The sequence below is a fragment of the Nerophis lumbriciformis genome, linkage group LG02, assembly GCF_033978685.3.
Source record: "Nerophis lumbriciformis linkage group LG02, RoL_Nlum_v2.1, whole genome shotgun sequence".
Classification (NCBI taxonomy): domain Eukaryota; kingdom Metazoa; phylum Chordata; class Actinopteri; order Syngnathiformes; family Syngnathidae; genus Nerophis; species Nerophis lumbriciformis.
In genome coordinates, this window is record NC_084549.2 from 70,757,696 (window position 1) to 70,774,488 (window position 16,793).

General features: G+C 40.0%; 1 protein-coding gene across 7 annotated transcripts in view; it reads left to right on the forward strand.

Moving 5' to 3' along the window:
• mgmt (O-6-methylguanine-DNA methyltransferase) overlaps window positions 1-16,793 on the forward strand; it is a 193,189-nt gene that overhangs the window by 142,639 nt on the left and 33,757 nt on the right. For all 7 annotated transcript variants that reach the window (XM_061968022.1, XM_061968015.1, XM_061968039.1 and 4 more), the window contains exon 4: window positions 3,610-3,749. In XM_061968022.1, coding sequence (XP_061824006.1) covers window positions 3,610-3,749 — 140 coding nt within the window. The remainder of the gene's footprint in view (window positions 1-3,609; window positions 3,750-16,793) is intronic.

Here is a 16,793-nt window from a genome sequence, read left to right on the forward strand (position 1 = left end):
CCACCATGCTTGACGGTAGGTATGGTGTTCCTTGGATTAAAGGCCTACATATTGTTGGGTATTGTGGCCAAACGGCTCAATTTTTGTTTCATCTAACCACAGAACTTTCCTCCAGAAGGTCTTATCTTTGTCCATGTGATGTCAGATGAAACAAAAATTTAGCTATTTGGCCGCATACTGACGACAAGTTTGCCCAGCCTTCATGTGACGTTGGCAAATCCAGTCTTTTGACCCTTGTGCACCCTTAGAGGGGAACTGCACTTTTTTGGGGGGGGTTTTCCCTGTCGTTCACAATCATTATGAAAGAGAAGAAGACCAAAATGTAAAACTCGTCTGGTTCTAGGTGGCTAGCAATGCAGCTAATGATAGCAATCAACTCTACCTCTTAATCACTTTAAAAATGCATTCAAAAAAACGTCAACAATACTTCATTTACGTTCTGTAACCTGCATAACAAGCCTGAGCAATTATTTTTGACAGCAAAGCACTGTCTGTCTGAGAGAAAGACAATCATTATTGACCTACAGTTAACAACTAAGTTATTTCACTCTACCTTTTTCTGTGTTGATTGAGCTGTGTTGAAGCAGCAAAAAAGGACATTATGTTAAATGAAGAGTTTCTGTCTCTAATAGTTGATATAATAATGTAAGTGCATCTATAAGCCTACATGAACTCCATGGTGTTCAGGGATGAATAATCTCACCTATTGCTATTGTTTTCAACTATAGTTACATTAATCATTAGTAATGGAGCAGCTTAGTTTTGAATGGCAGGGTCCCTGCTATCACATGTTGATACAAATATAACATTTACATAATAACAATCAACTACAGACTTCATGTGACGTTGGCAAATCCAGTCTTTTGACCCTTGTGCACCCTTAGAGGGGTAATGCACTTTTTTGGGGGGAATTTTCCCTGTCGTTCACAATCATTATGAAAGAGAAGAAGACCGCAATGTAAAACTCGTCTGGTTCTAGGTGGCTAGCAATGCAGCTAATGATAGCAATCAATTCTACCTCTTAATCACTTTAAAAATGCATTCAAAAAAACGTCAACAATACTTCATTTACGCTCTGTAACCTGCATAACAGGCCTGAGCAATTATTTTTGACAGCAAAGCACTGTCTGTCTGAGAGAAAGACAATCATTATTGACCTACAGTTAACAACTAAGTTATTTCACTCTACCTTTTTCTGTGTTGATTGAGCTGTGTTGAAGCAGCAAAAAAGGACATTATGTTAAATGAAGAGTTTCTGTCTCTAATGGTTGATATAATAATGTAAGTGCATCTATAAGCCTACATGAACTCCATGGTGTTCAGGGATGAATAGTCTCACCTATTGCTATTGTTTTCAACTATAGTTACATTAATCATTAGTAATGTAGCAGCTTAGTTTTGAATGGCAGGGTCCCTGCTATCACATGTTGATAAAAATATAACATTTACATAATAAAAATCAACTACAGACTTCATGTGACGTTGGCAAATCCAGTCTTTTGACCCTTGTGCACCCTTAGAGGGGTAATGCACTTTTTTGGGGGGAATTTTCCCTGTCGTTCACAATCATTATGAAAGAGAAGAAGACCAAAATGGAAAACTCGTCTGGTTCTAGGTGGCTAGCAATGCAGCTAATGATAGCAATCAACTCTACCTCTAAATCACTTTAAAAATGCATTCAAAAAAACGTCAAGTGCATCATTAAGCCTACATGAACTCCATGGTGTTCAGGGATGAATAGTCTCACCTATTGCTATGGTTTTCAACTATAGTTACATTAATCATTACTAATGGAGCAGCTTAGTTTTGAATGGCAGGGTCCCTGCTATCACATGTTGATACAAATATAACATTTACATAATAAAAATCAACTACAGGCTTCCCAAATGCTGTAATAAATGAAGCATGATGAGTTGACATGAAACTGTTTAATGTTGCACTTTTTATATGTAGAAGAAAAGTTTTGTCATTTTATTTAATCTGAGCAACAACTTGAGGCAGTTTATTGTTGATTAACGTGGGCAGAATTATTATCGTGTTCCCAATGTTAAAAGGATAAAGCCATTGTTTACAAATTTGGTAAATAAATAACCAAAAAATGTATTATTTTGTTGTTTTCTTACTGTACCGAAAATGAACTTACAGTAAGTCATTAATTTGACTTTGTAAGTCATTATTTTGACTTAGTAAATTACTAAGTCATAATAATGACGGATTTAGTATCTCAGGTAACTAGGACTGTTTTGTTTTTACTTACCGTATTTTCCGCACTATAAGGCGCACCTAAAAACCACAAATTTTCTCAAAAGCTGACAGTGTGCCTTATAACCCGGTGCGCTTTATATATGGATTAATATTAAGATTCATTTTCATAAAGTTTTGGTCTCGCAACTTCGGTAAACAGCCGCCATCTTTTTTCCCGGTAGAACAGGAAGCGCTTCTTCTTCTACGCAAGCAACCGCCAAGGTAAGCACCCGCCCCCATAGAACAGGAAGCGCTTCTTCTTCTACTGTAAGCAACCACCCGCCCGCGTAGAAGAAGAAAAAGCGCGCGGATATTACCGTACGTTTCATTTCCTTTGTGTGTTTACATCTGTAAAGACCACAAAATGGCTCCTACTAAGCGACAGGGATCCGGTTCATGAAAAGACGCAATCTCTCCATCCGCACACGGATTACTATTTCACAGCAACTGATATTCCTGTGAACCGCACTGTGGATACAACGGGAGCACGTACGGTGAATATTCGCACCACAGGGAATGAGAAGTCATCCTTCACTGTGGTTCTAGCTTGCCATGCTAATGGCCAGAAACTTCCACCCATGGTGATATTCAAAAGGAAGACCTTGCCAAAAGAGACCTTTCCAGCCGGTGTCATCATAAAAGCTAACTCGAAGGGATGGATGAAGAAAAGATGAGCGAGTGGTTAAGGTAAGTTTAAGTTTACGCGAAGAGGCCGGGTGGCTTTTTTCACGCAGCTCTGTCCATGTTGATATACGATTCCATGCGCGCCCACATCACGCTGGTTTTAATATATTATTAAAGTTTGACTGACCTATCTGACTGTTTTTTTGACATTCCTTTAGCGCAGTTAGATGCGGCTTACAACACGGGGCGGCTTATAGGTGGACAAAGTTTTGAAATATGCCGTTCATTGAAGGCGCGGCTTATAAATGGAGCAGAAAACACAACCAAAAGTTGTAGGCTTTTTCACGCGACGAAGCCGGCCTACTTCACCACAGTTTGTAGTCTATTGCCCCCCCCCCCCCAGGCGGTGGTGGCAGCGACAAGGTGGAGACGTGATGGCGACAGGCCGAGTTACACCGATCCTTACACCCACTCACCCCCTGGAGAGTCACCACCTTAACTAACACATTTTCTGGGGGAAACACTGCGGTAGGCATGGTGTTCCTGGGGTTAAAGGCCTCACCTTTTTTTTCCTCCAAATATTTTCCTGATTATTTTGGCCAAACAGCTCTATTTTTGTTTCACCTGACCACAGAACTTTCCTCCAGAAGGTCTTATCTTTGTCTAGGTGATGTCAGATGAAACAAAAAAATTGAGCCAATTCTACTTTTAATAATAAATGCATTCACCCCCCCCCCGCAGATACCTTCACCAGCCGCGTGCTGCACGTCCTCCTGAGCCACGTGAAGACCGGGGAGACGGTCTCCTACAAGCGCCTGGCTGAGATGGCGGGACAGCCCGGAGCGGCGCGGGCGGTGGGAGGAGCCATGAGGAGGAACCCGGTAAGCCTGGATGACTTTGATTGACAGGTTTTGACGTATTGAGCGAGATGATCCGATGAGGAAATTACCTGGCGTGGGCACACACACACACACACACACACACACACACACACACACACACACACACACACACACAGCGACTGTATGCTGAGGAAGTGATGATTATGACATGACTCGTACTGGTAAACTAGAAAATTCCCGCGGATATTTTGACGTTCTGAGCGTCCGAATCCGTGAATTTGAGATGTAACTGTTCAAAATGATTTTCAGAGCTAGCCTACAACATTAGCACGCTTACATTAAAAAATGCAGCACTTAGCATGTGTGCTAACGATGTCATGCTAACAGTTAGCATGTCTCACATATCAAGTAACACGGCTGTAAAGTGTATGGCCGCGGAAAGTCAAACAACACAAATTTTCAACTAGCTTGGAAGTGTTTTGCCAAGAAGATCAATCAATCAATCAATGTTTATAGGGCCCGCATGGCCCATGCGGGAGTCCTTTTGCAATGGGCCATGCGGGCCAAAATAAAAAAAAACCGAACCCCAAAACTCAAAATTGCGCTCTAGCGCCCCCTAGGAAAAAAAAAAAAACTAGACTGCCTGTAACTCCCACTAGGAAGGTCGGAGAGACATGAAACAAAAACCTCTATGTAGGTCTGACTCAGATCTAGATTTCATCATGGTACATTCTCGGGCTAAAATCAACAGGAAGTTGGCAATTCCCCCTTCAAGACAAAAAAGTACTAAAAACAGTCACTTTTGCCTCTTTGAGCTGTAATTTGACCCCCTTAACATGCTTCAAAACTCACCAAACTGAACGCACACATCAGGACTGGCAAACATTGCGATCTAAAAAAAAAACCTGACCCCAAATCTCAAAATTGCGCTCTACCGCAATTTTTAATAAAACGCAAAAAAAACTGCTCCTCGGAAGAAGAAAAAATGACAAAACTGCCTGTAACTCCCACTGGGAAGGTCGGAGAGACATGAAACAAAAACCTCTATGTAGGTCTGACTCAGATCTAGATTTCATAATGGTACATTCTCGGGCTAAAATCAACAGGAATTTGGCAATTCCCCCTTCAAGACAAAAAAGTACTAAAAACAGTCACTTTTGCCTCTTTGAGCTGTAATTTGACCCCCTTAACATGCTTCAAAACTCACCGAACTGAACACACACATCAGGACTGGCAAACATTGCGATCTAAAAAAAAAAAACCTAACCCCAAATCTCAAAATTGCGCTCTACTGCAATTTTTTAATAAAACGCAAAAAAAACTGCTCTTCGGAAGAAAAAAATGACAAAACTGCCTGTAACTCCCACTGGGAAGGTCGGAGAGACATGAAACAAAAACCTCTATGTAGGTCTGACTCAGATCTAGATTTCATAATGGTACATTCTCGGGCTAAAATCAACAGGAAGTTGGCAATTCCCCCTTCAAGACAAAAAAGTACTAAAAACAGTCACTTTTGCCTCTTTGAGCTGTAATTTGACCCCCTTAACATGCTTCAAAACTCACCAAACTGAACGCACACATCAGGACTGGCAAACATTGCGATCTAAAAAAAAAAAACCTGACCCCAAATCTCAAAATTGCGCTCTACTGCAATTTTTTAATAAAACGCAAAAAAAACTGCTCCTCGGAAGAAAAAAATGACAAAACTGCCTGTAACTCCCACTGGGAAGGTCGGAGAGACATGAAACAAAAACCTCTATGTAGGTCTGACTCAGATCTAGATTTCATCATGGTACATTCTCGGGCTAAAATCAACAGGAAGTTGGCAATTCCCCCTTCAAGACAAAAAAGTACTAAAAACAGTCACTTTTGCCTCTTTGAGCTGTAATTTGACCCCCTTAACATGCTTCAAAACTCACCAAACTGAACGCACACATCAGGACTGGCAAACATTGCGATCTAAAAAAAAAAAAACCTAACCCCAAATCTCAAAATTGCGCTCTACTGCAATTTTTTAATAAAACACAAAAAAAACTGCTCCTCGGAAGAAAAAAAATGACAAAACTGCCTGTAACTCCCACTGGGAAGGTCGGAGAGACATGCAACAAAAACCTCTATGTAGGTCTCACTTAGACCTACATTTCATAAATTGACAACCCCCAGCAAAAATCAACAGGAAGTTTGCTATTCCCCCTTCAAAACAAGTTTTTTGTAAAAACCGGTCAAATTCCTTCAAAAACGAACTCCTCTGAGCGCGTTTCTCGTTTCGCCTTCAAACTAACACAGGAGAGAGATTGAACCCTTGTGATTACAATGACAGAAGCGCTTTTTTTCCAACTGCTCCGGTTATTTATAATATGAACATTTCCAGAATGTGCTTACCGCATTTTTTTCGGACTATAAGGCGCACTTAAAATCCTTTCATTTTTTTGAAAAATCAACAGTGCGCCTTATAACCCGGTGCGCCTAATGTACGGAATGATCCTGGTTGTGCTTACCGACCTCGAAGCTGTTATATTTGGTACACGGCGTAATGATAAGTGTGACCAGTAGATGGCAGTCACACATAAGAGATACGTGTAGACTGCAAGATGATGCCAGTAAACAACACCAAAACATTTTTTCTGACCTCAAAGATCCTCTCGTGAGCCCGGTAGTCTGGTGCAACAATGTTGTATTCTGCACACACGCGCCAGGTCAGCACTCTTTTTCATCAACTTTTCAGTCTTTCGGTTGCTCTTCCGCTTACGGCGTGGTCTCGTGCGGATGTGTGGCTCCTCTAGCTCCAACTCCAACTGACTTGTCTCGTCCCGGCTGCTGCTAATAAGCATGGCAGATGATTGGATGATCGGCCCCAGCTGGGTAATCCAATCACCTGCCAGCTGTGCTTCGAGGCCGGTCCTTCCACACCCCGCTCTGCGGCAGGCCCGCAGACCACGCCCCCCTCCACAGTTCCATTCAGAACATTACACACAGTGCTCAAAAATCTGTCACAATGTTTTAGTAGGACTTTGGTAAGCTATGAAGCCACACCGCTTGATGGATTGTACTTTGCTTTAACATAGGAGTATTATTATGGTGTGTGTATAAGGTAAGACATATTATCTGGCGTTTTGTTTGGTAATATTATGCAAAAGCAACTTTTCTTACCCTTTGGTACCTGCTGATCTGTATTTGGGATCTGCATAAGTCCTGAAAATGTGCGCCATTGTAGTCCGTAGTCGATAAGTTTCTACATTTTCTCTATCTTCTTGTTATGTGACATTCATCCTCCGCTGTTGCCATTTCTAATATAAAGTAGTGTAAAGTTCTTACTTATATCTGTCAGTAAACTCGCCATGAAAGCACTAAAACATACCGGTGTAGTGAGTTTACTTTATTCACCCAAGGAACTTTACTTATTAGAGAGTTCCGGTCGGACGTTTTTTCCACGGGACACATTTCCGGCCTTGTTGTTGTTGGACTAGTGAGCCACGGATGATTGAAGTAAAGTCTGAATGTCATTAAAACAGTTAGCGCCATCTTTTGACCCTTCTTCCACTCCCGTCCTTGCACGCTACACCGCTACAACAAAGATGACGGGGAGAAGACGCTGTCCAAGTGGAGGCACGTAAATAAGCCCATAAAACGGTCAAAAAGTGACTTGAAGATGATGTCCATGCAACATTTTGAGCAAAGAACCACCATCACATGTTATGTAGACCACAAGGAAGTCTTTTACATTTAGAAAAAAAATCATAATTAAAGCTGCAAGCAGCGTTGGTCGGGCCCGCGTATTTGGCAGGTGCTAGTCCTAAGTGTCCCAATACTTTTGTCTACTTTTAGTCTGAAGTGTCCCAAGACTTTTGTCTAGTGTACCTACCTTGTCTGCATTGTGTGGGCACGTTGGTGCTTCCTGCTTTTAAGCAGCCATCTTAAAAAAACAGCAGCGTAGCAGCATCAGCGCAGCGGGTCTTTGAAGAGTCATAAAATCAAAACCGGAGCAGGTATTAAAAAGCTGTTCTGTTATTTTATACACAAGGGTTTAATCTCTCTCCTGTGTTAGTTTGAAGCCGAAACGACAAACGCGCTCAGAGGAGTTCGTTTTTGAAGGAAGGTGACCGGTTTTTACAAAAAAATTGTTTTGAAGGGGGAATAGCAAACTTCCTGTTGATTTTTGCTGGGGGTTGTCAATTTATGAAATGTAGGTCTAAGTGAGACCTACATAGAGGTTTTTGTTTCATGTCTCTCCGAACTTCCCAGGGAGAGTTACAGGCAGTTTTGTCAGTTTTTTCATCCGAGGAGCAGTTTTTTGTGCGTTTCATTAAAAAATTGCGCTAGAGCACAATTTTGAGATTTGGGGTTAGGTTTTTTTATTAGATCACAATTTTTGCCAGTCCTGATGTGTGTGTTCAGTTCGGTGAGTTTTGAAGCATGTTAAGGGGGTCAAATTACAGCTCAAAGAGGCAAAAGTGACTGTTTTTAGTACTTTTTTTGTCTTGAAGGGGGAATTGCCAACTTCCTGTTGATTTTTGCCTGAGAATATACTATTATGAAATCTAGGTCTAAGTCACACCTACATAAAGGTTTTTGTTTCATGTCTCTCCGACCTTCCTAGTGGGAGTTACAGGCAGTCTAGTTGTTTTTCTTTCGTAGGGGGCGCTAGAGCGCAATTTTGAGTTTTGTGGTTCGTTTTTTTTTTTTTAAAGGCAATTTTCGCAGGTCCTGATGTGTGTATTAAGTTCGGTGAGTTTTGAAGCATGTTAAGGGGGTCAAATTACAGCTCAAAGAGGCAAAAGTGACTGTTTTTAGTACTTTTTTGTCTTGAAGGGGGAATTGCCAACTTCCTGTTGATTTTTGCCTGAGAATATACTATTATGAAATCTAGGTCTAAGTCACACCTACATAAAGGTTTTTGTTTCATGTCTCTCCGACCTTCCTAGTGGGAGTTACAGGCAGTCTAGTTTTTATTTTTCGTAGGGGGCGCTAGAGCGCAATTTTGAGTTTTGTGGTTCGGTTTTTTTTTTTAAAAAGGCAATTTTCGCAGGTCCTGATGTGTGTATTAAGTTCGGTGAGTTTTGAAGCATGTTAAGGGGGTCAAATTACAGCTCAAAGAGGCAAAAGTGACTGTTTTTAGTACTTTTTTGTCTTGAAGGGGGAATTGCCAACTTCCTGTTGATTTTTGCCTGAGAATATACTATTATGAAATCTAGGTCTAAGTCACACCTACATAAAGGTTTTTGTTTCATGTCTCTCCGACCTTCCTAGTGGGAGTTACAGGCAGTCTAGTTTTTTTTCTTTCGTAGGGGGCGCTAGAGCGCAATTTTGAGTTTTGTGGTTCGGTTTTTTTTTTTTAAAGGCAATTTTCGCAGGTCCTGATGTGTGTATTAAGTTCGGTGAGTTTTGAAGCATGTTAAGGGGGTCAAATTACAGCTCAAAGAGGCAAAAGTGACTGTTTTTAGTACTTTTTTGTCTTGAAGGGGGAATTGCCAACTTCCTGTTGATTTTTGCCTGAGAATATACTATTATGAAATCTAGGTCTAAGTCACACCTACATAAACGTTTTTGTTTCATGTCTCTCCGACCTTCCTAGTGGGAGTTACAGGCAGTCTAGTTTTTTTTTTTCGTAGGGGGCGCTAGAACGCAATTGTGAGTTTTGTGGTTCGGTTTTTTTTTTAAAAAGGCAATTTTCGCAGGTCCTGATGTGTGTATTAAGTTCGGTGAGTTTTGAAGCATGTTAAGGGGGTCAAATTACAGCTCAAAGAGGCAAAAGTGACTGTTTTTAGTACTTTTTTGTCTTGAAGGGGGAATTGCCAACTTCCTGTTGATTTTTGCCTGAGAATATACTATTATGAAATCTAGGTCTAAGTCACACCTACATAAAGGTTTTTGTTTCATGTCTCTCCGACCTTCCTAGTGGGAGTTACAGGCAGTCTAGTTTTTTTCTTTCGTAGGGGGCGCTAGAGCGCAATTTTGAGTTTTGTGGTTCGGTTTTTTTTTTAAAAAGGCAATTTTCGCAGGTCCTGATGTGTGTATTAAGTTCGGTGAGTTTTGAAGCATGTTAAGGTGGTCAAATTACAGCTCAAAGAGGCAAAAGTGACTGTTTTTTGTACTTTTTTGTCTTGAAGGGGGAATTGCCAACTTCCTGTTGATTTTTGCCTGAAAATATACTATTATGAAATCTAGGTCTAAGTCACACCTACATAAAGGTTTTTGTTTCATGTCTCTCCGACCTTCCTAGTGGGAGTTACAGGCAGTCTAGTTTTTTTTCTTTCGTAGGGGGCGCTAGAGCGCAATTTTGAGTTTTGTGGTTCGGTTTTTTTTTTAAAAAGGCAATTTTCGCAGGTCCTGATGTGTGTATTAAGTTCGGTGAGTTTTGAAGCATGTTAAGGGGGTCAAATTACAGCTCAAAGAGGCAAAAGTGACTGTTTTTAGTACTTTTTTGTCTTGAAGGGGGAATTGCCAACTTCCTGTTGATTTTTGCCTGAAAATATACTATTATGAAATCTAGGTCTAAGTCACACCTACATAAAGGTTTTTGTTTCATGTCTCTCCGACCTTCCTAGTGGGAGTTACAGGCAGTCTAGTTTTTTTTCTTTCGTAGGGGGCGCTAGAGCGCAATTTTGAGTTTTGTGGTTCGGTTTTTTTTTTTAAAAGGCAATTTTCGCAGGTCCTGATGTGTGTATTAAGTTCGGTGAGTTTTGAAGCATGTTAAGGGGGTCAAATTACAGCTCAAAGAGGCAAAAGTGACTGTTTTTAGTACTTTTTTGTCTTGAAGGGGGAATTGCCAACTTCCTGTTGATTTTTGCCTGAAAATATACTATTATGAAATCTAGGTCTAAGTCACACCTACATAAAGGTTTTTGTTTCATGTCTCTCCGACCTTCCTAGTGGGAGTTACAGGCAGTCTAGTTTTTTTTCTTTCGTAGGGGGCGCTAGAGCGCAATTTTGAGTTTTGTGGTTCGGTTTTTTTTTTTAAAAGGCAATTTTCGCAGGTCCTGATGTGTGTATTAAGTTCGGTGAGTTTTGAAGCATGTTAAGGTGGTCAAATTACAGCTCAAAGAGGCAAAAGTGACTGTTTTTAGTACTTTTTTGTCTTGAAGGGGGAATTGCCAACTTCCTGTTGATTTTTGCCTGAAAATATACTATTATGAAATCTAGGTCTAAGTCACACCTACATAAACGTTTTTGTTTCATGTCTCTCCGACCTTCCTAGTGGGAGTTACAGGCAGTCTAGTTGTTTTTCTTTCGTAGGGGGCGCTAGAGCGCAATTTTGAGTTTTGTGGTTCGTTTTTTTTTTTAAAAAGGCAATTTTCGCAGGTCCTGATGTGTGTATTAAGTTCGGTGAGTTTTGAAGCATGTTAAGGGGGTCAAATTACAGCTCAAAGAGGCAAAAGTGACTGTTTTTAGTACTTTTTTGTCTTGAAGGGGGAATTGCCAACTTCTTGTTGATTTTTGCCTGAGAATATACTATTATGAAATCTAGGTCTAAGTCACACCTACATAAAGGTTTTTGTTTCATGTCTCTCCGACCTTCCTAGTGGGAGTTACAGGCAGTCTAGTTTTTTTTCTTTCGTAGGGGGCGCTAGAGCGCAATTTTGAGTTTTGTGGTTCGGTTTTTTTTTTAAAAAGGCAATTTTCGCAGGTCCTGATGTGTGTATTAAGTTCGGTGAGTTTTGAAGCATGTTAAGGGGGTCAAATTACAGCTCAAAGAGGCAAAAGTGACTGTTTTTAGTACTTTTTTGTCTTGAAGGGGGAATTGCCAACTTCCTGTTGATTTTTGCCTGAAAATATACTATTGTGAAATCTAGGTCTAAGTCACACCTACATAAACGTTTTTGTTTCATGTCTCTCCGACCTTCCTAGTGGGAGTTACAGGCAGTCTAGTTTTTTTTCTTTCGTAGGGGGCGCTAGAGCGCAATTTTGAGTTTTGTGGTTCGTTTTTTTTTTTAAAAAGGCAATTTTCGCAGGTCCTGATGTGTGTATTAAGTTCGGTGAGTTTTGAAGCATGTTAAGGGGGTCAAATTACAGCTCAAAGAGGCAAAAGTGACTGTTTTTAGTACTTTTTTGTCTTGAAGGGGGAATTGCCAACTTCCTGTTGATTTTTGCCTGAAAATATACTATTATGAAATCTAGGTCTAAGTCACACCTACATAAACGTTTTTGTTTCATGTCTCTCCGACCTTCCTAGTGGGAGTTACAGGCAGTCTAGTTTTTTTTCTTTCGTAGGGGGCGCTGGAGCGCAATTTTGAGTTTTGTGGTTCGTTTTTTTTTTTAAAAAGGCAATTTTCGCAGGTCCTGATGTGTGTATTAAGTTCGGTGAGTTTTGAAGCATGTTAAGGTGGTCAAATTACAGCTCAAAGAGGCAAAAGTGACTGTTTTTAGTACTTTTTTGTCTTGAAGGGGGAATTGCCAACTTCCTGTTGATTTTTGCCTGAGAATATACTATTATGAAATCTAGGTCTAAGTCACACCTACATAAAGGTTTTTGTTTCATGTCTCTCCGACCTTCCTAGTGGGAGTTACAGGCAGTCTAGTCTTTTTTCTTTCGTAGGGGGCGCTAGAGCGCAATTTTGAGTTTTGTGGTTCGGTTTTTTTTTTTTAAAAAGGCAATTTTCGCAGGTCCTGATGTGTGTATTAAGTTCGGTGAGTTTTGAAGCATGTTAAGGTGGTCAAATTACAGCTCAAAGAGGCAAAAGTGACTGTTTTTAGTACTTTTTTGTCTTGAAGGGGGAATTGCCAACTTCCTGTTGATTTTTGCCCGAGAATATACTATTATGAAATCTAGGTCTAAGTCACACTTACATAAAGGTTTTTGTTTCATGTCTCTCCGACCTTCCTAGTGGGAGTTACAGGCAGTCTAGTTTTTTTTCTTTCGTAGGGGGCGCTAGAGCGCAATTTTGAGTTTTGTGGTTCGTTTTTTTTTTTAAAAAGGCAATTTTCGCAGGTCCTGATGTGTGTATTAAGTTCGGTGAGTTTTGAAGCATGTTAAGGTGGTCAAATTACAGCTCAAAGAGGCAAAAGTGACTGTTTTTAGTACTTTTTTGTCTTGAAGGGGGAATTGCCAACTTCCTGTTGATTTTTGCCTGAAAATATACTATTATGAAATCTAGGTCTAAGTCACACCTACATAAACGTTTTTGTTTCATATCTCTCCGACCTTCCTAGTGGGAGTTACAGGCAGTCTAGTTTTTTTTCTTTCGTAGGGGGCGCTAGAGCGCAATTTTGAGTTTTGTGGTTCGGTTTTTTTTTTTTAAAAAGGCAATTTTCGCAGGTCCTGATGTGTGTATTAAGTTCGGTGAGTTTTGAAGCATGTTAAGGTGGTCAAATTACAGCTCAAAGAGGCAAAAGTGACTGTTTTTTGTACTTTTTTGTCTTGAAGGGGGAATTGCCAACTTCCTGTTGATTTTTGCCTGAAAATATACTATTATGAAATCTAGGTCTAAGTCACACCTACATAAACGTTTTTGTTTCATGTCTCTCCGACCTTCCTAGTGGGAGTTACAGGCAGTCTAGTTTTTTTTCTTTCGTAGGGGGCGCTAGAGCGCAATTTTGAGTTTTGTGGTTCGGTTTTTTTTTTTAAAAAGGCAATTTTCGCAGGTCCTGATGTGTGTATTAAGTTCGGTGAGTTTTGAAGCATGTTAAGGTGGTCAAATTACAGCTCAAATAGGCAAAAGTGACTGTTTTTAGTACTTTTTTGTCTTGAAGGGGGAATTGCCAACTTCCTGTTGATTTTTGCCTGAGAATATACTATTATGAAATCTAGGTCTAAGTCACACCTACATAAACGTTTTTGTTTCATGTCTCTCCGACCTTCCTAGTGGGAGTTACAGGCAGTCTAGTTTTTTTTCTTTCGTAGGGGGCGCTAGAGCGCAATTTTGAGTTTTGTGGTTCGTTTTTTTTTTTTAAAAAAGGCAATTTTCGCAGGTCCTGATGTGTGTATTAAGTTCGGTGAGTTTTGAAGCATGTTAAGGGGGTCAAATTACAGCTCAAAGAGGCAAAAGTGACTGTTTTTAGTACTTTTTTGTCTTGAAGGGGGAATTGCCAACTTCCTGTTGATTTTTGCCCGAGAATATACTATTATGAAATCTAGGTCTAAGTCACACCTACATAAAGGTTTTTGTTTCATGTCTCTCCGACCTTCCTAGTGGGAGTTACAGGCAGTCTAGTTTTTTTTCTTTCGTAGGGGGCGCTAGAGCGCAATTTTGAGTTTTGTGGTTCGGTTTTTTTTTTTTTAAAAGGCAATTTTCGCAGGTCCTGATGTGTGTATTAAGTTCGGTGAGTTTTGAAGCATGTTAAGGTGGTCAAATTACAGCTCAAAGAGGCAAAAGTGACTGTTTTTAGTACTTTTTTGTCTTGAAGGGGGAATTGCCAACTTCCTGTTGATTTTTGCCCGAGAATATACTATTATGAAATCTAGGTCTAAGTCACACCTACATAAAGGTTTTTGTTTCATGTCTCTCCGACCTTCCTAGTGGGAGTTACAGGCAGTCTAGTTTGTTTTCTTTCGTAGGGGGCGCTAGAGCGCAATTTTGAGTTTTGTGGTTCGGTTTTTTTTTAAAAAAGGCAATTTTCGCAGGTCCTGATGTGTGTATTAAGTTCGGTGAGTTTTGAAGCATGTTAAGGTGGTCAAATTACAGCTCAAAGAGGCAAAAGTGACTGTTTTTAGTACTTTTTTGTCTTGAAGGGGGAATTGCCAACTTCCTGTTGATTTTTGCCCGAGAATATACTATTATGAAATCTAGGTCTAAGTCACACCTACATAAACGTTTTTGTTTCATGTCTCTCCGACCTTCCTAGTGGGAGTTACAGGCAGTCTAGTTTTTTTTCTTTCGTAGGGGGCGCTAGAGCGCAATTTTGAGTTTTGTGGTTCGGTTTTTTTTTTTAAAAAGGCAATTTTCGCAGGTCCTGATGTGTGTATTAAGTTCGGTGAGTTTTGAAGCATGTTAAGGTGGTCAAATTACAGCTCAAAGAGGCAAAAGTGACTGTTTTTAGTACTTTTTTGTCTTGAAGGGGGAATTGCCAACTTCCTGTTGATTTTTGCCTGAAAATATACTATTATGAAATCTAGGTCTAAGTCACACCTACATAAACGTTTTTGTTTCATGTCTCTCCGACCTTCCTAGTGGGAGTTACAGGCAGTCTAGTTTTTTTTCTTTCGTAGGGGGCGCTAGAGCGCAATTTTGAGTTTTGTGGTTCGGTTTGTTTTTTTTTAAAAAGGCAATTTTCGCAGGTCCTGATGTGTGTATTAAGTTCGGTGAGTTTTGAAGCATGTTAAGGTGGTCAAATTACAGCTCAAAGAGGCAAAAGTGACTGTTTTTAGTACTTTTTTGTCTTGAAGGGGGAATTGCCAACTTCCTGTTGATTTTTGCCTGAAAATATACTATTATGAAATCTAGGTCTAAGTCACACCTACATAAAGGTTTTTGTTTCATGTCTCTCCGACCTTCCTAGTGGGAGTTACAGGCAGTCTAGTTTTTTTTCTTTCGTAGGGGGCGCTAGAGCGCAATTTTGAGTTTTGTGGTTCGGTTGTTTTTTTAAAAAAGGCAATTTTCGCAGGTCCTGATGTGTGTATTAAGTTCGGTGAGTTTTGAAGCATGTTAAGGTGGTCAAATTACAGCTCAAAGAGGCAAAAGTGACTGTTTTTAGTACTTTTTTGTCTTGAAGGGGGAATTGCCAACTTCCTGTTGATTTTTGCCCGAGAATATACTATTATGAAATCTAGGTCTAAGTCACACCTACATAAACGTTTTTGTTTCATGTCTCTCCGACCTTCCTAGTGGGAGTTACAGGCAGTCTAGTTTTTTTTCTTTCGTAGGGGGCGCTAGAGCGCAATTTTGAGTTTTGTGGTTCGGTTTTTTTTTTTAAAAAGGCAATTTTCGCAGGTCCTGATGTGTGTATTAAGTTCGGTGAGTTTTGAAGCATGTTAAGGTGGTCAAATTACAGCTCAAAGAGGCAAAAGTGACTGTTTTTAGTACTTTTTTGTCTTGAAGGGGGAATTGCCAACTTCCTGTTGATTTTTGCCTGAAAATATACTATTATGAAATCTAGGTCTAAGTCACACCTACATAAAGGTTTTTGTTTCATGTCTCTCCGACCTTCCTAGTGGGAGTTACAGGCAGTCTAGTTTTTTTTCTTTCGTAGGGGGCGCTAGAGCGCAATTTTGAGTTTTGTGGTTCGGTTGTTTTTTTAAAAAAGGCAATTTTCGCAGGTCCTGATGTGTGTATTAAGTTCGGTGAGTTTTGAAGCATGTTAAGGTGGTCAAATTACAGCTCAAAGAGGCAAAAGTGACTGTTTTTAGTACTTTTTTGTCTTGAAGGGGGAATTGCCAACTTCCTGTTGATTTTTGCCTGAGAATATACTATTATGAAATCTAGGTCTAAGTCACACCTACATAAACGTTTTTGTTTCATGTCTCTCCGACCTTCCTAGTGGGAGTTACAGGCAGTCTAGTTTTTTTTCTTTCGTAGGGGGCGCTAGAGCGCAATTTTGAGTTTTGTGGTTCGGTTTTTTTTTTTTTTAAAAGGCAATTTTCGCAGGTCCTGATGTGTGTATTAAGTTCGGTGAGTTTTGAAGCATGTTAAGGTGGTCAAATTACAGCTCAAAGAGGCAAAAGTGACTGTTTTTAGTACTTTTTTGTCTTGAAGGGGGAATTGCCAACTTCCTGTTGATTTTTGCCTGAAAATATACTATTATGAAATCTAGGTCTAAGTCACACCTACATAAACGTTTTTGTTTCATATCTCTCCGACCTTCCTAGTGGGAGTTACAGGCAGTCTAGTTTTTTTTCTTTCGTAGGGGGCGCTAGAGCGCAATTTTGAGTTTTGTGGTTCGGTTTTTTTTTTTTAAAAAGGCAATTTTCGCAGGTCCTGATGTGTGTATTAAGTTCGGTGAGTTTTGAAGCATGTTAAGGTGGTCAAATTACAGCTCAAAGAGGCAAAAGTGACTGTTTTTTGTACTTTTTTGTCTTGAAGGGGGAATTGCCAACTTCCTGTTGATTTTTGCCTGAAAATATACTATTATGAAATCTAGGTCTAAGTCACACCTACATAAACGTTTTTGTTTCATGTCTCTCCGACCTTCCTAGTGGGAGTTACAGGCAGT